Source organism: Lissotriton vulgaris, unplaced genomic scaffold (assembly GCF_964263255.1).
Source record: "Lissotriton vulgaris unplaced genomic scaffold, aLisVul1.2 SCAFFOLD_1187, whole genome shotgun sequence".
Taxonomy (NCBI): domain Eukaryota; kingdom Metazoa; phylum Chordata; class Amphibia; order Caudata; family Salamandridae; genus Lissotriton; species Lissotriton vulgaris.
Window position 1 is genome coordinate 392722 of NW_028253979.1, and position 19826 is coordinate 412547.

General features: G+C 42.7%; 1 protein-coding gene across 1 annotated transcript in view; it reads right to left on the bottom strand.

Moving 5' to 3' along the window:
• The window catches only part of LOC147660703 (inter-alpha-trypsin inhibitor heavy chain H3-like), a 234398-nt gene extending 227332 nt beyond the window's left edge, over window positions 1-7066 (bottom strand). The window contains exon 1 of the mRNA XM_086951524.1: window positions 6914-7066. Within this exon, the coding sequence (XP_086807650.1) occupies window positions 6914-7039 (126 nt within the window). The 5' untranslated portion in view covers window positions 7040-7066. The remainder of the gene's footprint in view (window positions 1-6913) is intronic.
• Between the last annotated feature and the right edge of the window lie 12760 nt (window positions 7067-19826).

The window sequence follows — 19826 nt, forward strand, 5'->3', positions numbered from 1 at the left end:
GCAAACATGGCTACAAGCCTCACCTGTGAAGCCTAACCTCTTCAGTGCCTAACCCGTTTTGGCAGATTCAAACCTCTCTTTTAAATATTAGTAATATTGCCATGTTCATACAGCGACAAGGCACAAAAAGCTATTTTCACTGTGGCAGTCCTAGCTGTAGAAAACATATTGATTAAAATGCTATTACTATAACCCGGGAATGGGATCAGCTAGAAAAATAATTAAAGAACAATTTTCAATAGCTAATAAAATTCAAATGTAATGGTGGTGTCGACTTTAATCAATAATAAAAAAAGGTTATTTTTAAAAAGTTACCTTTTCCCTTGCCTGAAGTTCCTGAGGGTTATTTGAATTAACTCTCTAGCAGCTCCTTGCCTGTTCTCAGTCTGGAAATAAGTGTGAACGAGGTGTAGGCTGACCTGAATGGGCAAAGATGACTCCATTCAACTCAGTAAAATATCCAGTTTGTGGGCTGTGGTCATTCAGTTGATAGCACAGTGTCAAATACTGCTTGAAGGTTCTCTAGAGCAACATGTAACACTGACATTTGAAAAGGAGAGAACAGGATGCTATAAGAATTCATGTGTATCCCCTGTCTGGTTACTGAAGGATGCTGTGTTTCTCCACCCAGACTTCTGTCTCTGGATTTGTTGTAGTTACAGGGTCTGCTTCAAACTGGAGTTTAGTGTTAGTTATGAGAAGATACTAATTCTGCCTGTGGAAGAACAGAAGAGGATGGGACATGCTCTCTGTGATCTGATAGGACCCCTGAAGGACTAGACCTGCTCTCCCTTGTACCCAGGAAAAATAAGTTGTCTCCAAGGGTCAGTTTACTGACCTCCTGTGTGATTCCAGGCACACAACTCTCTGCAAGAGACCTTTCCTGGAAGTACACAGCAGATCAGTAGTAACTGGACTTTTCTGGAATCTGTTACTTGCCTTCTACCCCCCTGTGAGTTTCCACACCCCCAAGGCCCTGGGACCTTTAAACGTGTACTCCTGTGGTTGTTGTGGCTCCAAAACAAGGTTTACAAACTTTTGAAAATATTTCCTTCTGACCAGGAGGACGTAGAAAATATTATAACTTTTTGACTTCCAGCCTTTCACCGGGAACAGTACTAGGAATATTCCAGCGAGGCTCCATCAGGGTTGGCCTGTAATTAAACCTTGGTACTGGCTAGTCTGTCCATTGACTGTCAGCGGTGGTTTACCTTTTCTTGGTGCTTTTTTTGCTTACAATGAATCCCTAAAACATTCTCTGTTTCTCCTTATTGGATTTTTGTTGTTGTTTTCATGTCGATTTTTAAATTGAACGTTACTCTAATTCTTTTTATTTGGTTTGGAATTTTTATTGTTTGGTGCTTTGCTTAATCACTGTTTTGTAATTGCATAAAACCGTTACACATTGCCCTATATAAAGCTTGTCTGCTCTGTCATGAGAAGCAAGTGTTTCAGCTCAAGTTAATTTAGTGGTGTAAATAGTTCACCTTGACAAGAGTTGTGATTATTCGTTTTGGTGGGCGGATGTCCAGCCAAAATAACAAACCAAATAAGCATCAGTTTTCTCACTTCCACTCAGTACAGATCCTGCCATCATCCAAGTGTTTACCAATACCTTCCACATAACAGAGGTTTCAGCACTCTAAACAAACATTTATTTTCTTCATGGCGTCCTCAACATGGCATTGAGCACGCTTTTCTGAAATAGTTTGCTTTTTGCTAGTAGATAGCTAATAAAATTGGAGATCTGAATGATTTGTACTGTGTTAAAGCTTGAGCCTCACCCATAAAAGGGTGTAAATAGATGTATCCTGAACAATACGAGGTCAGTGTATACTTCTTACACTTACGTTGCATCAATGATGTGTACTACATTTTTATTAGAAACATTGCATCTAGTAGTAGTAGTAAAATGGACTCATAAGTTGCTCTGTTTATCGTTTTAACCACAGTAAGGGATATATATGTCTTTCTTTGCACATATTTGGCTAATCTTCTAAGAATTGACGTCTATAGGACGTTTTGCTCACTGCAACAAAATCTTGCAAACTCTAACATTTATAAGTACACTCACTTTGAAAGGCCTTGCCATATCTTTCAAATATACTATGGAGTACATTTACAAAAAAGTAGCGCAGCAAAGACACCTTGCTGTGCTCTGTGACAGGAAAAGGGCAGGAATGCACCGTATTAAAAAGAATACGATGCCTGCCTGTCCTTAACCCACACTGGTGCACAATGGCATACCAGTAATAAATACAATTTCCTGCACAAAGACAATCCTGAGTGGCTTTTTCCTCTTTCTATGTGTGCAGCGGAATGGAGCACAGAGGAAAGAATGATGAGAAATAAACATATTTCTCCTCATTATGCTTCTCCTGGGGAGGTGTATCTTTTTGGTGCATTCCAAGGTTTACCTTTTCTAGTAAATCTGCAACAGTGTCAAAATCCATCGATGTTGCATGGGAACACCCGTGGAAAAGACTCCCTGGCAATGCAATGCAGCAATTTCCGCTGTTACATTACTCAAGATTTAAGAAGTCGTGCAGGGCCCCACAAGGCGGCCTTACGTGGTGTCATACATCTCTTGATTTGGTTACTTCACTCTTGCACTACATTGGGTGGTGCAAGAGTGATGCACTAGGGCTCTTAAATGTTCCCCTATATACTAAAGCTCATACATGAGAAGACATGTTTTCTCATTTGTGTCATACTGATAAAATACAGAGTACTATTACAGCAACATTAAAAAAATACAGTTACAGTAAGACAGACACATATTCTTCTAGTGGCAGCTTGTACCAAAATCAAAATATCAGTGTCAATAAGCAAGTGTGTATTCTAGACGAGAACGTTATATATTCTCCAATGACATACAAAAATATACACTGAAGCAGTAAATCAGAATAAACAAACCCCCGCAATAGTGCGTCTAATATATTATTTCCGTACTTATGTTCCAAGTTAGAAACAGAAGATTCATTAAGCATTCAATATTATCAGCATTGAGAGAAATATTAGATGAAGCAGTTTTTTGTAAAAATTTGATTTACTAAAGTACTCCTTTAAGGGATAGTGATAACGGAGTTTCATTGTCAATTCTGTGCTTCCCCTGCCCATTTAGTCTATCCACTTTAAATTCATTGGCAGAGCGTCAGCTGATCCCCCAATGGAAATGTTTAGCCAGAGGCCTCTCCATCATAGTGCCACTAGCATTTCAGTGTCAGAGGTCCTTTCCTATCTTGTGGTCAGAAACATGAAAAAAGCGATATGATATGCCTAACAATCCATTAGTGTCATTGCAATATTGTTATGTAGAAAACAAAAACAGGTTTTGGGAATTTTTAGCATGAAAGAAATAGCAGCCAGCAGCTAAGTCATGGTGGCCGCTGGCATTGCATTGTTGTCAAGATTGCTCCTGTAATTTTAGTTACAGCACTTTGGTGAGAATTCTCTGACATGTAATGGAGGACTCAAAGAATAGTGGATGGATGGTCACATTGCAATTATAGGCGTATTTTACTGGTTTGCCTTCCAACTGCCATAGTCTAAATAAGGGAAAAGGTCTGATGTAGCTCCCCATATGCAGGTCTAGCAGCACTCAGAACCAAAGTGTCTCTCCTATAAGATGGGTATCAGGACTAAAGACCTAATTTAGGGGGTCATTAGGATGGCGGTGAATCCGCATCCTCCGGAAGCCACCGCCGGCCCGGAGGATGCGATTCTCTGCCGCGGTGAGAGAAAACACCCGTCGCCAGATTAGGATGGCGGTGGGATGGCGTTGGGAGCAGCGGCGGACGGCAGGTCTGTCTGCCGTTGATCCGCGGGATGATGAGCGCTATTTGGTGGCGGTGTCTGCAAGACACCGTCAGCCAAATTAGGATGTGTGGTGAGACATGCTTTTCCGGGGCGGCTTTTCCGCCGTGGAAAAGCATGTGGAACTTTGCTTCTGGGGCCTCTTGTGGGCTCCCAGGGTGAAGGGGGGTGGGGGTGCACATGGGGGGTACCTATGGTACCCCCCTGCATTTGCATGCACAAAGCGGCAGGCACCGCGCGGTGCCTGCCGCGTTGTGTATGTAAATGCAAATCATGCATTTTTAACCTTGCAGCGGGTGCTGCGTTCAGCAGCACCCGCCGCAAGGTTAAAGATACGGGATGTGACCGCCAGGGTGGCGGTCACATCCTAATTGCAACGGAGGGACCGCCGCTGCCCCTGCAGACGGTCCCTCCACCTCGGGGTGGCGGACGAATGCAGGTCCGTCCGCCATCCTAATGACCCCTTTAGAGTGTAATTGACGGGGGAGACATATTGTAAATTAAGGATGACCCTCACTCCCCACACTTGCATTTGCCACATTTCATTTGTAAATGGGGACACCGTTGGCTTCTGTCATAGGAGGTTCATCTGACTTTAGCTAGTTGCCCCTTTGCCACAAGATCACCAGGTCAAGAGCATTCAATGGCATGCCCTAGATAAAGTTACCTTCAAATGCACTTTTTCCTTTTCAAGACCTCCATGTTAATGAAAGCATTCATGAACTGGATAAGAAAAAGGAGTCCTACTCCAGGGGAAAAACTTGCAGCACAGTGCTCAAGGCCCTTGCTTTTTTTTTTCAGAACCAAAACCCAGTTTTAAGGGTAGGGGCATTTTGAAGCTTTGCCAAAATCTTGACCCTTCCAACGTCTAGTCTAGCAATCAGTCTGGGGATGTCAATATGTAGAGCATGCATATTTGTTTGTGACAGGTGTAACAGGATTCCTTGGAGTACACATTAAAATGATATGCACTAGTAATTTGTTTTTTTCAAAATACATTTTGATTGCAAGAGTATGCTCCCCATGCTTAGACGACGTTATATGTTCTTCTTTAATTTTGTGGCATATACTTGCAATAAAAAATACCTTTATCCATCGCACCAGCTTGTCAAGGCCAGATCTACTTGCTTTGCAAATGCTAGTTTTAAATGTATTTGCTAGTAATTTAATTTTGAGGCCATTAAGCCAGTTTCCGGGGCACAGCTTATTAAAGTGCACTTTATGGATGAGTAAAACAAAACTGCAATTGTCTACAGTCTCCTTCAGCTTTGGACAGTTTGGTAATTTGCATAATTACTCATATGAAGTACTGCCTCTAAGCATCTGTAGCATGCTGCATTAATGCAAGTGCATGTTACAAAGGTGGTATTGAATTATTTTTTATTAATGGCATGGTAGGATATATCCCTTATACATCTTTAGCAAGATCACCGATTTTAGGTGCGTTGTTTAATATTGTTTTTATCCGAGGGTTTCCTGGTTTATAAAACCAGATACGCATTCATGGGGATAAAATATAAGGTGTGATCTGGAGGAGGCTGTTGTTAAATTGGTCAGAAAGACAGAGGGCCCGATTCACAAAATTAAACTGCGACAAAATCCTAACTTTACGACTTTTGGTATTCAAAAAAGGCATTTAGGAGTAGTAAAGTTATGATTCCTAACTTTACTACTTCTTAAATGAGATAAAATCCTAACTTTACGACTTTCGGTTTTCACAAAAGGCATTTAGGAGTAGTAAAGTTATGATTCCTAACTTTACTACTTCTGAAATGAGATAAAATCCTAACTTTACGACTTTCGGTATTCACAAAAGGCATTTAGGAGTAGTAAAGTTATGATTCCTAACTTTACTACTTCTTAAATGAGATAAAATCCTAACTTTGCGACTTTCGGTATTCACAAAAGGCATGTAGGAGTAGTAAAGTTAGGAATCCTAACTTTACTACTCCTAAATGCCATTTGTGAATACAGAAAGTCATAAAGTTAGAATTTTGTTTCAGATTACCTTTGTGTATCGGGTCCAGTGTTAACGCTCGATAATACAGTGAAAGATGTCACACAAATGTTAGCTTTAGGCCAGTGCTTGTCATTTATCAAGCACCTTAACCATCACAGTGCGCAGGTGCTGAACAGTTTCTAGAAACCAGATCTTATTTAGATTTCAGAGGATGGGATACTCCATGGCACACCTGGCAGATATCTGTCTCTCATGTTACAAGTGTAACAAAGCTTCTGTCACTTGTAATACAAAAAAGATGAGATATTTGCACTCCTTGCCAGGGTATCATGTCCACCAAACTCTAAATAAAACGAACATTTCCTTTACATTCATCACCCTCTCCGCCAATGTGCAGGAGGTATTCTGGCAAAAATGACGGAGGTAAACAACTACAACTAAAGTGACTCATGTACCACCATAACAACCCAGCTACCTCCATGAACAACTGTGTCAAAAAACATGGCACACTTTCAAGGAAAATGAATATTGGGTCCTGCACATGTTGGTGGACACTGCTAATCAGGTAAGGGAGACTAAAAATACATATGCAGTAAATATGCACATACTGTGCCTGCGTTAACTGGGGAAGATAAACGAATATAAACAGACATATCCCAGCCAAAAGGCTTATGAAATGCTAGGTTTACCCGGTTTGGGGAACCTCTCCATGTCATGGCAGAAAACTCTAAGGCATTCTACCAGCCAATATCTATCTAAGGACCTAAGTCTTTACGGAGCTCGACTTAAAGAGATATTCTGCTGATCTTCTTAGTTATTCTAGCAGCTCTCGTTGATAACTATACACTCAATTACTATATTTGCAATTTGTTCCCAGCTACTGGGAAATGCAGTGATTTAATTTGGTGTCTGATTATTCCCCTGACAGTGCCTTAACGGTAATACTATCAGAGGTATGGTTGGACCTTCCTGACCATCTCATTATAAAATGTCTGCAACAACAACTTAATTTACTCAGTTAAATACATGGTTGAAGATCTGGAACTGTGGCTGTTAGTAGGAATTGAATAGGCTCACCCCGATGTAGGAATAACTACAGTAATCTGAAAGATAGTGTCAAAGGGGGGTTTTGCTTACCTTGATGTTCCCAGGCCCTTTAATCAAAAAATCAGAAGTGACAAAAGCTGTGAGAGATGCCAATAGAACGCAAACCAGCAGCAGGCGATTCATGGTGGAAAATACAGATCCCCTTCCAGGGAACATCTACTGACTAAATTCCCAGTCCGTTAATCAATAACCGATCTTCAGAGGGCAGCCCAAAGATTAAACAAACGCGAAAAAAGAGAATACGTCCGTCTGGTAAACCAGATAAAATTGCAAGCATGTTTGCAAAGTTCAATGACACATGGGTTTCTCAAACTAAACTTTAGACTTACTCAATGGAGATTAAAATAGTTCTGTTAGAGTGCAGCAGATCTGGCCAGTGATTCAGCTGGAATACTTTCTAGAAATTAATTTTGTACACAGTGTGGGCCACATGGGTCAAGATGTTTTGACTCCGGAAAGCCTTTTGTAGGAATTCAAAAAATACATAATAAGCAAAAAACAAGAGATTCGTTTCTATTTCTTTTCCAGCGGTATGCTGGTCACTAACACCCAATATATGATGCATTAAGGGTAATATTACAATGTTCAAAAACCTTTATGAGGCAGAATCGCTCTGGCACCGCTGAAGAGTGACCGGCTTACCAGAGGATCATATATGAGCACAAGCAGGGCTACCTGCATCACAGGTGGTAGTGTAGAAATGATTGGACCTCCTAATTTTCCCTCCCTTCATGCAATGTATGGCGGTGTCCATGGTATTTAAGTAATAACTAATTAACAACTAGTATAATTCTATTGAAAAGTATTTTATTGTTTATTAATTATGTAAGATGTGTAATAATTATATATTTTTGTTGTGTTTTAGCTGAGAGACGCTGGGTTTGTAAGGGTAAAGGGTGGGAAGTAGATATTATTAATTAATTGACAATTCATAATGTATTAATAATTAGTTAATTGATTATTATGTACGTACATTGTGTAATAATGATGTATTTTAGTCATGTTTTAGGCAATAATTAACCATTCATTCTTAATTGTTAATAAACTATTTAATTGATTAGGGGGGCAGGCTTGATTATAAAGGCCAGTAAGTGCTGGATAGGGCAGGGTTCCATGGCCTACTTGGGACACCAAGTTGGAGGATACAAGGTGCTGTCCCTCCAGACCAAAATACAAATCATCTGGCTTGGGCACCCCGCAGGACTCCCCCCAAGACTCAGACACTATTGACTTGACAGAGCTGACTTCTAAGATGCTGCCCATACAGGTGATCTATCTAGGAGGCGTGGCAGAATGCTTTTGGCAGCCTGAAGAAGGCAACTTGCACAGCACTCATGCTCAAGGGCCCTGGCATCTGAAAATTAATTGTGCAGACAAATGCCTCAGAGCTTGGCATAGGGGGCTGTACTCTCACAGCTAAATTTAGAGGGCTTGGATCAACCTGTAGTCTTCATCAGTAGGAGGTTACTTCCCACAAAACAGAGGTGGAGTGTAATTGAAAGAGAAGACTTTGCAGTGGCCTGGGCACTAAAGAAGTTGAGACCATACCTGTTTGATGCTCACTTCTGGGTTCAGACACAGCACAGGCCCCTCAGATGGCTAATGGAGATGAGGGGTCAGAGTCCCAAACTGTTGAGGTGGCCCATTTCCACACAGGAATTGCACTTTGTGGTGAAACACCATCCTGAAACAGACCACAACGTTGCTGAGGATTTCCCAATGTTTTTCCACATTAGCGATGAGAACTTGCAGGGGGTTGGTTAGTTCTCCCCACTTTCTGCTGGGAGGGGGGCATGTGTTAAATCTGGCATCCTTGGTGGGGTTTTCTCATTAACGTTTTGTCATCAATCCTCCGAGTTTCCTTATTTTTTTTTTGCTGACTTCAGGACTCTGCACACTTTTCCTATGCTCACCAGTGCTAAAGTGCTTGTGCTCTCTCCTTAAAACATGGTAAAATTGGCTTATACCCTATTGGCATATTTAATGTACTTGTAAGTCCCTAGTAGAGTGGTAATATGTGTACCCAGGTCATGCACATTGAATGTTACTAGTGGGCATTGGTTTGAATGATGCTATAAAGAGATAAAGCAGAAAGTTTCAAAGGAGTCAGGTACCCCCCTTTGTCTTTGATAACTTTTAGAAAGTTGGCATCTTTGTGCCTTATCCATATAGTGCCTGTAGCCTGTCTCTGGGTCACATGATTGGGTGTAGCTGACAGTTGGGTATTGTGTTATCCTCATAGACATCCACACATAATAGAGAGCTTAAATGTGTCTGGATGGGCCATCGCTGGCAGTTTGGGCGGTCAGAGCAGGGCACATCCCTTACACTTATATAGGCTGAGTCCTGCCTCCACACCAAGGGCTATATAACCCCTGTAGTTAGTCTGGAGCCAGGGCAGGGAGGGCAGGAAACCGGTGCACTTAAAAAAAAGGAAAACTCTAGAAGCTTCTCCCACTTCAAAGGAAGGCCAATGAATACATATTGGACCATAGACACCAATTCTTCAGTACATTTCTCGACCTGTGGAAACTCTGCCAGGAAGAAGGACTGCTGTGCTGCTGAAAGGACTTTCACTCTGCTGGATTACTGCCCTGCTGGACTGCTGCCTTGCTGGACTGCTGCCTTGCTGGATTGCTGCCTTCCTGCCTTAGTCAGAGGGATTAGATCTGCACCGTAATATAGGACTCCTATAGTGAATAAAGAGGCTAGAGTGCTGGCCTCCTGTTCAGAGCCACAGGGACATAACAGGCTCCCAATTACCTGACCCAGCACCCAGATCAAGTTCAAGCAAGCCCCTGAACCCAAGTGGTGCCTTTCAAGTCCTGGACCACTGGGGTGGCCTTGGAGAGGCTGATTTAAAGTTTTTAAGTTCTTTGTGACCGTGAACGGGCCAGTTGGTGCCAAAACCTTGTTGCTCGCACAGTCAGTCAAATGAAGTTCTATCAAACCAACTGTTCACAACTAAGCATTGACTGCTTACAGAGTGCACCCTTACAAACCTCCAGACGTCACGTTCGAGATGATACTGATGGAGCAAGGATTCGCACGTTATGCGACTTGCTTGAATTCAAACCCCTCGCCTAACCTTTAATATAGTAACCAACTTGTTTCGTGTATTAATCTTGCACTTTTACACTACACGCGGGTGTCCCAGAGATGCTTGCCTATGTGTTTATTAATCATAACTACGCTTGCAAGCTGACATGGTCGCTGCTATGCGGGATTTGTGATGTGACGCACTCGTAGTTCTGGAGGGATTTTTTCGCTCATGCGCAGTATTGCTAATATGGCCACTTTGTTTCTAACATGCTCTCTGCTTGCTACCGCTGCTCTGGCTCAGCTGTTTATTTCTGCTTAACTCCTAACGCTATAGATATTATAAAGTAATGGGTATAGTGCAGCTATTCATGGTATACAGTATATTAATTTTTTCTGTGTTTCTAAATTGTTTTCGCTTACTTTTCATGTAACATTCTCCGGGGGCCTGGGAGGAGAGGTGCTGCTCCATCTTGGAAGCCTATGTGTCACCAATCACGTGATAGGGGAAGAGCGAGGCTCGCAGCAATGGATCTCAGCCAGCTGGCTGCCGAAGCTAAGATGCCCCTGGGAAAGTCAACCCTGCTCCAGGAGAAAACTTCGACTTGTACCTGAAAATGTTGCATTTTATGATAATGTCTGTGTGCCCTATTGTCTTCATATTCATATGCCATGGGAACTGGAATGTAAGGGGTGGATTCAAATAAATGAATATTAATTGTGGGAACACCAAATTCTAGGTGGTGACTATGACCTAACCACCTCTCGTCCAATCCGAAATCGGGGATCCTTGTACTTGCAACATTTGTGGGTGGTCTGCTGACCCGGAAACAGTATAACTGGCCTAGGTTTAGCTAGAGAAATTGTCCGACTTGTCCGAGTAGCTGACCTGTCACTGACCCTACGAACTCTATAGGTGATTGATACAGAGAGCTGCGGAGCACTCTGTCCGTAATTTCCACAAATCTAGTTTAGGGTGGGAAACCTTTAAGTGCTGGCGAAGCACTTTGCTGGAGATTCAAGAACACAATCGGGGTTATTGGCGGATTCCTTGCAGAGAGGGCGTAGCGCAGGCGTTGCATCCGAAGCTGCAGGTGTTGGTCGTACCCTTAGATGAGTCCAGTCCTGATCCATATCCCGGGATGATCCTGTCCTGACTGTCCATGAGCTGTACCTACCCGCCTACTGGCATTCCAAGTCCTTGAGGGTCCTTTCCCGCTTTTCCTAACTGAGCCGTGGCAAGGGTTAGTCCTCATTCTGTCCTAGGTAAATATAATATATGTGGGTGTTCGTCCATCTGACTCTTTCTCTCCTATTTTCCTAATAAAGCAATCTTGCCTGTGATTTATCTCTGACATTTGAACTCTCATGAAAGTATTTTACTAGCATGTTCCTTATTTTTCCCTTACCCTTAATTTAATGCTGAATTGTTTACATATTCTAGTATGTTCTACTGTTACCTTTCCTATAGAAATTGCATTTATTCAGAAACACGTGTTTCCCAAATTCCTTAGTATATTCCTATTAGCATTTAGTAGTATGTTCCCTTGTTCTTACCTATCCTTTAGCAACGTCAATACAGATCTGTTAGATTAAATTCAGAGTGTTCCTTTTCCTTTTCCATTATATTTTCTAATGTTAGATGATCCTTACATTGATTCATAGTTATACCATTTTTCTAATCTTGGTCTTAGATGTTTTGATCTGTGTAAATTTCATTCTCATGGCATATTAGATAAAGGTTTTTTAAACTTCTTGCGTTTGTGGTTATTACAAATTTTAGATAAATTATAAAATGTTTATGGAGTTGGTGTTATCTGCCTGAAAGCCTCTAATAATAGCTCCTGATTCATCGTGGTCATAGGTACCTGTTTCTCGAGGCTTGGTAAGTAAGGTACAAGTGAAATATATGGAAAGTAAGAATCCCGAATTATTGATAGAGCTGTGAAGGTTACCTGATTTATGGTAAAATTTTTGATGGGCCCAGTAACGTATATAATTTGGTAAAATAAGGATCGGGTGACCTGCGCGCTCTATCAGTAATTTTCTGGTAGCGAGATGATGGTTAGTACTAATTGAGACAGGTAGATAGGTTAAGTGTTGAAAACTGTGAAAATTCAAAATGTGCTGCTAATAATATTTTTTCCTTAAGATCGATCGACAAAAATATTGGTTTGAAATGTTTTAATGTTTTTTTTAATGCTGCTATATTGAATGTTTATTAACAAAATTGTTAGTGATTGTTATATGCTGTCTGGAAATTCCCCGGGGAATAGCATAGCGGGTGGTGAGCAGAATCCACTCGGCTGTGAGGTCACTTGCTGTGAGGAAGATTAGTGCATGGTTAGGTAGAACTGGAAGCGCTAATTAGGGTTTTCTGAATGAATAGTTGAATAAATGGTAGCAACGAGTCCACTCATGACACTTCAGTTGTGATATTACCTAGTAAGGGTCACATGAGGAAGGAGTATTAGGTTCCTCGGAGCTTGAGTGATAGCCATGGAGTACATTGGTGAAATTTTAGACTTAGTATATATCCCGGAAAGAGTGGATGAGTCAAAAGAAGTAACAGGTTCTCTAAGGCTTGTGTGAAGGGTAGGCAGAAGGGTCTATCCGTAGTGTACGAAAGGTAGACAGAAGAGGTTTACTTGCAGTGAAACACAATTTTCCTTTCTTGTTAGACACTCGAGTACAGTGGCGAATGTTATATGTTGTAAACTAAATAAGAGCACTTGCTCTTTAAGAAAATTCAAAGTTTCCGTTACCTTGTGAAGGAGGGAGTCGGTCGCGAAGCTGCGCTGACGTCACTCTGTGCCGCGCTGGTATTGGTTGAAACAGCGGGCGTGTAACGAAGCTAGTATTGTAAAGGAGGGGTGAGTGCCGGAGCGTGAGACCACGTCTCGCGAAAAAGGCTGCGCACCCATTGGTTGAAATTTTTTTGCAACCACAGTGCTGATTGGTTCGTGTAGTTAGTAAAAGACATACTGGTATTGGAAGAGGATTTGTAAACAAAAACGTAGTTAACCACGGAACTTTTGGTTACGCAGTCTATTTGGTATCCTGAATTCTTACCTGATCCACAACATTTAGGGTTTCGCAAGGATCAGATGCTAAGAGGCAGACCTTACAATATGTACGGAAGCAAGAGAAAAATGTCATTTGCTGATAAGATCAAGAATTACTTTAAGAAAGACAAGCCCATTAGGACTAGAGAAGGTGTTATTATTCCACCACCTAATACTCCTGCATCATTCATGATGTTTGAAAAAGGGTATCATACCTGTGTATGGTTGGAGAACTGGGTAAAATACACTGAAGATGACGGAAATCTGGCATTTCCCTTAGATGGTACCTAACAGTAGAATTTTGTTTAATTTGAGGACCCGAATGAATGATTTACATCCCAAACCGAGATTGACTCAATATGAGGCTTTAGAAGAATGGGAGATTGAGACCTTAGAGCGAGACAGACCCAGAATGTATAAGGGAGTGAGTAAATGGTACCCGAAATTGCAGCGAGATGCTAAAGAGAAAAAGATGAAACAGTGGAGACAGAATATGATGGTCGAGGGACTATTTCCAGTATTTGGGATAGACGCACCTGAGGGAGGAAAAAGCACTGAGAAAGCCCAACACATAGGGGTCGATTAGGATCGCGGACGGACTTGCGTCCGTCCGCGACCCCAGAGCAGGAGGGAACCTCCGCATGGCATGCGGAGTTCCCTCCTGTGCAATTAGGATGTGACCGCCACCCTGGCGGTCACATCCTCTATTTTTAACATTGCAGCGGGTGCAGCTTCAAGCTGCACCCGCGGCAATGTTAAAAATGCACGCATTGCATTTGCATGCAGAAAGAGGCAGGCACCGCGCGGTGCCTGCCGCTTTCTGCATGCAAATGCAGGGGGGTACCATAGGTACCCCCCATGTGCACCCCCCACCCCCCCCTTCACCTAGGGGGCCCGCAACGGGCCCCCGCAGTGAAGATCCGTATGCTTTTCCACGGCGGAAAACCCGCCGTGGAAAAGCACTTTTTAAAGCCCATCCTGATATGGCGGACGGTGTCTGAGAGACACCGTCACCATATCAGAGCTTTTCCGCCGCGGTTGTAAGCCGACCGCGGCGGAAAAGCTGCGGACGGAAACCAGGACCCACCAGCCATCCTAATGTGGCGGTGGGTCCTTGGTCAGTCCGCTGTGGTTTTTCCGCATCCTCTGGGCCGGCGGTGGCTTCCGCCGGCCCCGAGGATGCGGAAAAACCGCAATCATAATCGGCCCCTTAATGTCTACAGGTGAATCAGAAGATGATTTATTAATGAAAAATCCACCACCATATGATGAGGAATCTAGGTCCCTGAGCTCGAAATACCCGTTTTTCCGGCACCCTAGAGAAAGGAGGGCCAGTGAAACAGATGTAGCAGGTAAAGAGGGTTTTTGTAGGCCTGATACAACCTTCCCAAACTATAGGCCATTTGGTGATGAAAGACCAGGAACGACAGTCCCAACTGTCCCGAGTTTGCATCCTCCTTTAGTTCCACAAGTAATACATGAAACACCGATTAAAAAAGGTTTTACAGGAACAAGAAAGGGAAGCTTTAATTAAACAGAGAAATGAACTCATTCAGAAAATATCCCTGTTAAATCCTAGTCCTGAAGCGCTGACAATTCCAGTGACTATTGGTCCAGTTGTTCCTCTCTATGGGGATAGACAGGCTAGTCCAAAAACACCAGTTATTGCACCAACTGTAGCACCACCCAGAAAAGTGCCTCTCATAGTTGATGACCAGGCAAGTGAATGTGAATATGTGGTCTCCCTGTTGGATCTGCCCATAAGGGAACCAGAGAGCAGTGTACCTCGAACAAGAACACAGACTAGTGCAAAGGAAGTCCTGATAGAAACAGCTTCAGGTACTCGAAGTGCCACAGTGGTGACTCCGGAAGAAATAGATCGATGGACCAGAGAATTAGAAAGAACAACTCCCCAGTCAAAACCATTAGACATTTGCAAGCTAAGGATAGAAATAGAAGACCTAATGGCTGGGAATGTGGGACTGGACAGTTTAAATACTCGTAGTGAAGAGGAGTTGTTGTTCATATGCAAAAGCCTTACCCGAAACACCAGAGTGTTCCATGAAAAACTGATGGATACAGCAGCTGATATGGGAATAGATGTTAGTCGATCCAAAGTATTACAAAAACCTTATAGAGCAGAATTTTCTGACAAGGACCTAGAAAATATTAATGTGTCAGGGAAAAAGGTACAAATACGAGAATTGCTAAACCTGTTACAGAAATGGGGAGATTTAGACAAATGGAAAGCCAGATGGGCAAAGAAAAAGGAAGACAGTAAGGCTTGACCAAAGACTTCGGAATATGTCCTGAAAGAGGTCAATCAAGCAGAAACTTTGTATCCCATGAGAGAAGTGCCCGGAGGAAAATATGTACATGTTCCATGGTCCCGACAGGATATTGTGTCCTTTACCAATGATTTCCCAAAGTTAAGAGAGAAGCCTGTTGAATGGTATAGGCAGGTCGAGAGATTTGTAAAAGTCCAAAAGTGCCTCCTGAAGGACCTAGATGGATTCTTCGACATTGTAGTTCCTGTAGATTTATGGACAGAATGTAAAATTGCAGTTGATTGGCCTAGTGAGGAGTATGAACAGGAGCTCCCTCTCCGAATGTAATGAGGCAGTATGATAAGGTAATACAATACTTGAAAGGGAAAGTGCCAGCCAAAGAAACTGATTGGACCCGCATAGATAGAACTACCCAAAATTGTGATGAAACTGTTCATTCCTATTATGAGCGACTGTTACAGGTGTTCAAAACCTACAGTGGAATCGATAATATTGAAATGAAGGATATGACCCATTTCATTTATCGATTCGTGTTGGGATTGAGACCTGTGATCTCCCAGTGGATTAGAGACAACAAAATCTGTTGGCAGGGTAAACCTGTAGATGAGGTCCTGAAGTACGCCAAGTACTGCGAGGATGAGATGGAAAACAAACGGAAGGCCTTAAAGGAGAAGGTCATGTGGGCTCAAGTGAAATTGGCAGAACAACAAGAAAAACAGTTAAGTAAATTGAATATTATTACCCCAAACATAGGTACTGGGGGAGGAGGGAAGCATCGAGTTAAAATGAGTCGCGAAGAATCCATGAATAAATTTCCCTGCCACGGGTGCGGTCAGATAGGGCACTGGAGAGACGAATGTCCGAATTTACAGACTGTTAATACCCCAAATAATGATTTAAATCCACAGGTGCAGAAAGAGGGGCCCAAAAGACCCAGCAACAGGTAAAACAGAGTCAGTTGCCTCGTGCACCTAGGCCTAATTATAAGAACAAAAATCAGCAAAATGAGACAGTCGAGGTGTGGGAAGGAAGGGAGGATAGAAATGCAGCAACCTCGCAATTCCTGTTGAATGATACATTCCTCTGTGATGAACCTTACTGACGGGGCCTGAGGGGGGAGGACGAGTAGTGCGTACTTGGCGCCTCCTTGCCGGTAGACCAGACTGGACCATACATTGAAGGAAAGGTTGAAGGAAATGATGTCACCTTTCTATTGGACACTGGTGCTACCCGTTCTACTGTGAGAACAGCAGATGTTCCAAACCTACCCCTCTCGGGAGAAGCAATCCAAGTAGTGGGCGTGTCAAACCAGATAATTAGTACCCCAGTAACTGAACCAATGGAGATTTTCCATGGGAAATTTTAAAGAGATGCACAGATTTGTCGTCTGTGATTCCAGTCCTGTGAGTTTATTAGGACGAGATTTGTTGTGCAAAATGAACTGTACCATCTTTTGCACACCAAAGGGCGTTGAAATTCAGACCCCAGATGAAGATGGATTGTACAAATTAATGTTATTAAGGCCTGACTCCGAAATTAAGAAATTAACCATACAAGATTTACCTGAAGAGCTCCAACAGACAGTGATACCAGAGGTTTGGGATTTCACTGGAAAACATGTAGGACTAATGGCAAATGTAGACGCGATCCAAATAGCCATAAAACCAAATGCTGTTTACCCGAATACCAGGCAGTATAAAATGAGTGCAGAAGTGAAAGCTGGAGTTGCCATTGAAATAAAAAGATTGCTAGAAGCCAACATCATACAGGAAGTAATGAGCAGTCCTTGTAATTCACCCATAATTGGGATCAAAAAGCCTAGTGGGAAGTACAGGGTAGTGCAGGACCTGCGCAAGGTAAACACGATTGTTGTCCCTTGCTGTCCTATTGTGCCAAGCCCTGCAGTGATTTTGTACCAAATTCCATGGAATGCTGGATGGTTTACCGTCAATGACTTATGTCACGCCTTCTTTTCCATCCCATTGCATCCAGACAGCAAGTTTCTTTTCTCATTTGAATTCGACAGTCACGTCTACGTCTGGAATCGTGTCCCTCAGGGGTACACAGAAAGTCCTTCCATTTTTAATCAGATTTTGAAAAGATGCCTTGAATCATTAGTCTTACCTGGTGAATCGATTTTGGTCCAGTACATAGACGACCTTTTGGTGGCGTCTAAAAGTCGGAACGATTGTGTTACTGATACCATTGCATTATTGAATCACTTAGGCAGGGGAGGACATAAAGTATCTCCAGACAAGTTACAATTCTGTAAGAATTCAGTGAAATATCTTAGGCACCAGATAGAAAAAGGTATCCGGAAAGTTACTTCAGAAAGAATTAGGATCATTCAAGACATGGAATTGCCACATACTAAGAAAGAAGTCAGAATGTTTCTAGGAGTAGTGGGATACTGTAGACAGTGGATTGTGGGATTTGCAGTCCTAGCAAAACCATTAATAAAAATGACCAAGAAAGGAGCTAAAGATCCAGTTGAATGGGATGATGAAAGCATGACATCCTGGATAAAATTACGAAATTGCCTGTGCTCAGCTCCTGCATTGGGAATGCCTGACTATTCAAAGGATTTTGCCTTGTTTTGTGACACACGAGACAATTGTGCACTTTCAGTCCTGACTCAGATCCATGGTATGACCAGACGTCCGGTAGCACTTTAGATCCAGTGGCTGCTGGATTGCCTGGATGTCTGAAGGCAGTAGCTGCAACGTGCACGAGTCTTGAACAGAGTGAGTCCATTGTCATGGGACATCTGGTAACTGTGTATGTCCCACGCACTGTTGTAATCTTACTGACCAGAACGAAAACCCAGTACCTCACACCTAGTCGGCTGACTAAGTATGAAAGAATCCTGGTGGGTGCAGCAAATGTAATGATTGCCCGGTGTAACATACTGAATCCAGCTACCTTGTTACCTAATACACAGGGTGCAGAAGTTGAGGGAGAGATCGAACATAACTGCATTGATCTGACTGAATTTAGCACTAAACCACGCCCAGACATTAAGGAAACAGCGTTGCCAATAGAAGATCTTGAATACTTTGTAGATGGGTCATGTTTAAGACATGAGGATGGAGGTCTAAGTGCTGCCTATGCTGTGGTCACTCTAGAAAAGACAATAGAAGCATCCTACCTAATTGGAGTAAAATCTGCACAAGTAGCCGAATTGGTTGCATTAGTGAGATCCTGCAAGAATGGCAAAAACAAAAGAGTAACCATATATACCGACAGCCAGTATGGTTACGGGGTTGTGCATGACTTCGGCCAATTATGGCTGCAAAGAGAATTCATGACTTCCTCGGGTACCCCTATCAGAAATGGAAAGGTGGTACAGAACCTACTGGAAGCAATTCAGTTACCAAAAGAATTGGCAGTGGTCAAGTGTGCTGCTCACAAATCTGGCAATGACAATGTGACAGCTGGTAATTGATATGCTGACCAAATAGCCCAATATTGTGCCCGAAACAAAATGTCATTGAACATTAAATTGGGGGGAGTCGGAAACAGCTGCCAACTTATGGTGTTTGAGGATGTATCAACTTGGGAGGAACTGAAAGGGTTGCAACAGGCTGCAGAGCAAGAAGAAAAAGACAGATGGGAGAAAGATGATTGTCAACCGAGGGAGAGAGATTGTATCATTGTCTGTGATAAGGGTATGCCTGTGTTGCCAGACATTATGATCGCTTCCATGGCCAGATTGATACATGGAGACTCACACATAGGGAGAGATGCGATGGTCCGTGTTTTTAAACAGATGTGGTACAATTCGAAATTCAGGAACATTGCAGAGGCGCTCTGCCAGAGGTGCTTAACTTGTCAGCAGTTTAATCCTGGGAAGAAAACAGTAGTGTTACCAAGCACAATTGGAAAGGCAGAAGGTCCTTTTATCAGACTACAGGCTGACTTTATTCAGTTATCCATGTGTAGAGGATATAGGTATGTGTTGGTCATAGTCTGCCTGTTCTCAAGATGGGTGTAGGCTTACCCAGCCAAGAAAAATGATGCTATCACTGTAGTTGTTACTGAGAGAACTGATACCTAGGTTCGGTTTTCCAGTTACAATTGAATCAGACAGAGGTGGGCATTTTGCCAATGACGTATTGACTCAGCTCTATGAAGCATTCAAAATTACCCAAAAACTGCATTGTGCATACCATCCGGAGGCTTCTGGAGTAGTTGAACAGGTGAATGGCACTATAAAGTCAAGGCTGGGAAAAATGTGTAACTCTACTGGATTGAATTGGATAGACGCTTTACCCCTTGTCCTAATGGGACTGAGAAGCATTCCAGACCAAAAGACAGGCCTGAGTCCCCATGAGATACTAATGGGAAGAGTGATGCGGCAGGCATGGGTTCCTGGACACAAACTGCTAAGTATTACTGATGATTTGATACTAGAATACTGCAAGCAGCTGGGTGACCAAGTGCGTTCTATCTCTCACCAGATTGGGGAGGACGCCATCGCCTGGCCAACAACTCCAGTCCATAATCTGAAACCAGGCGATTGGGTTGCGTTAAAGAAACACACCCGGAAGA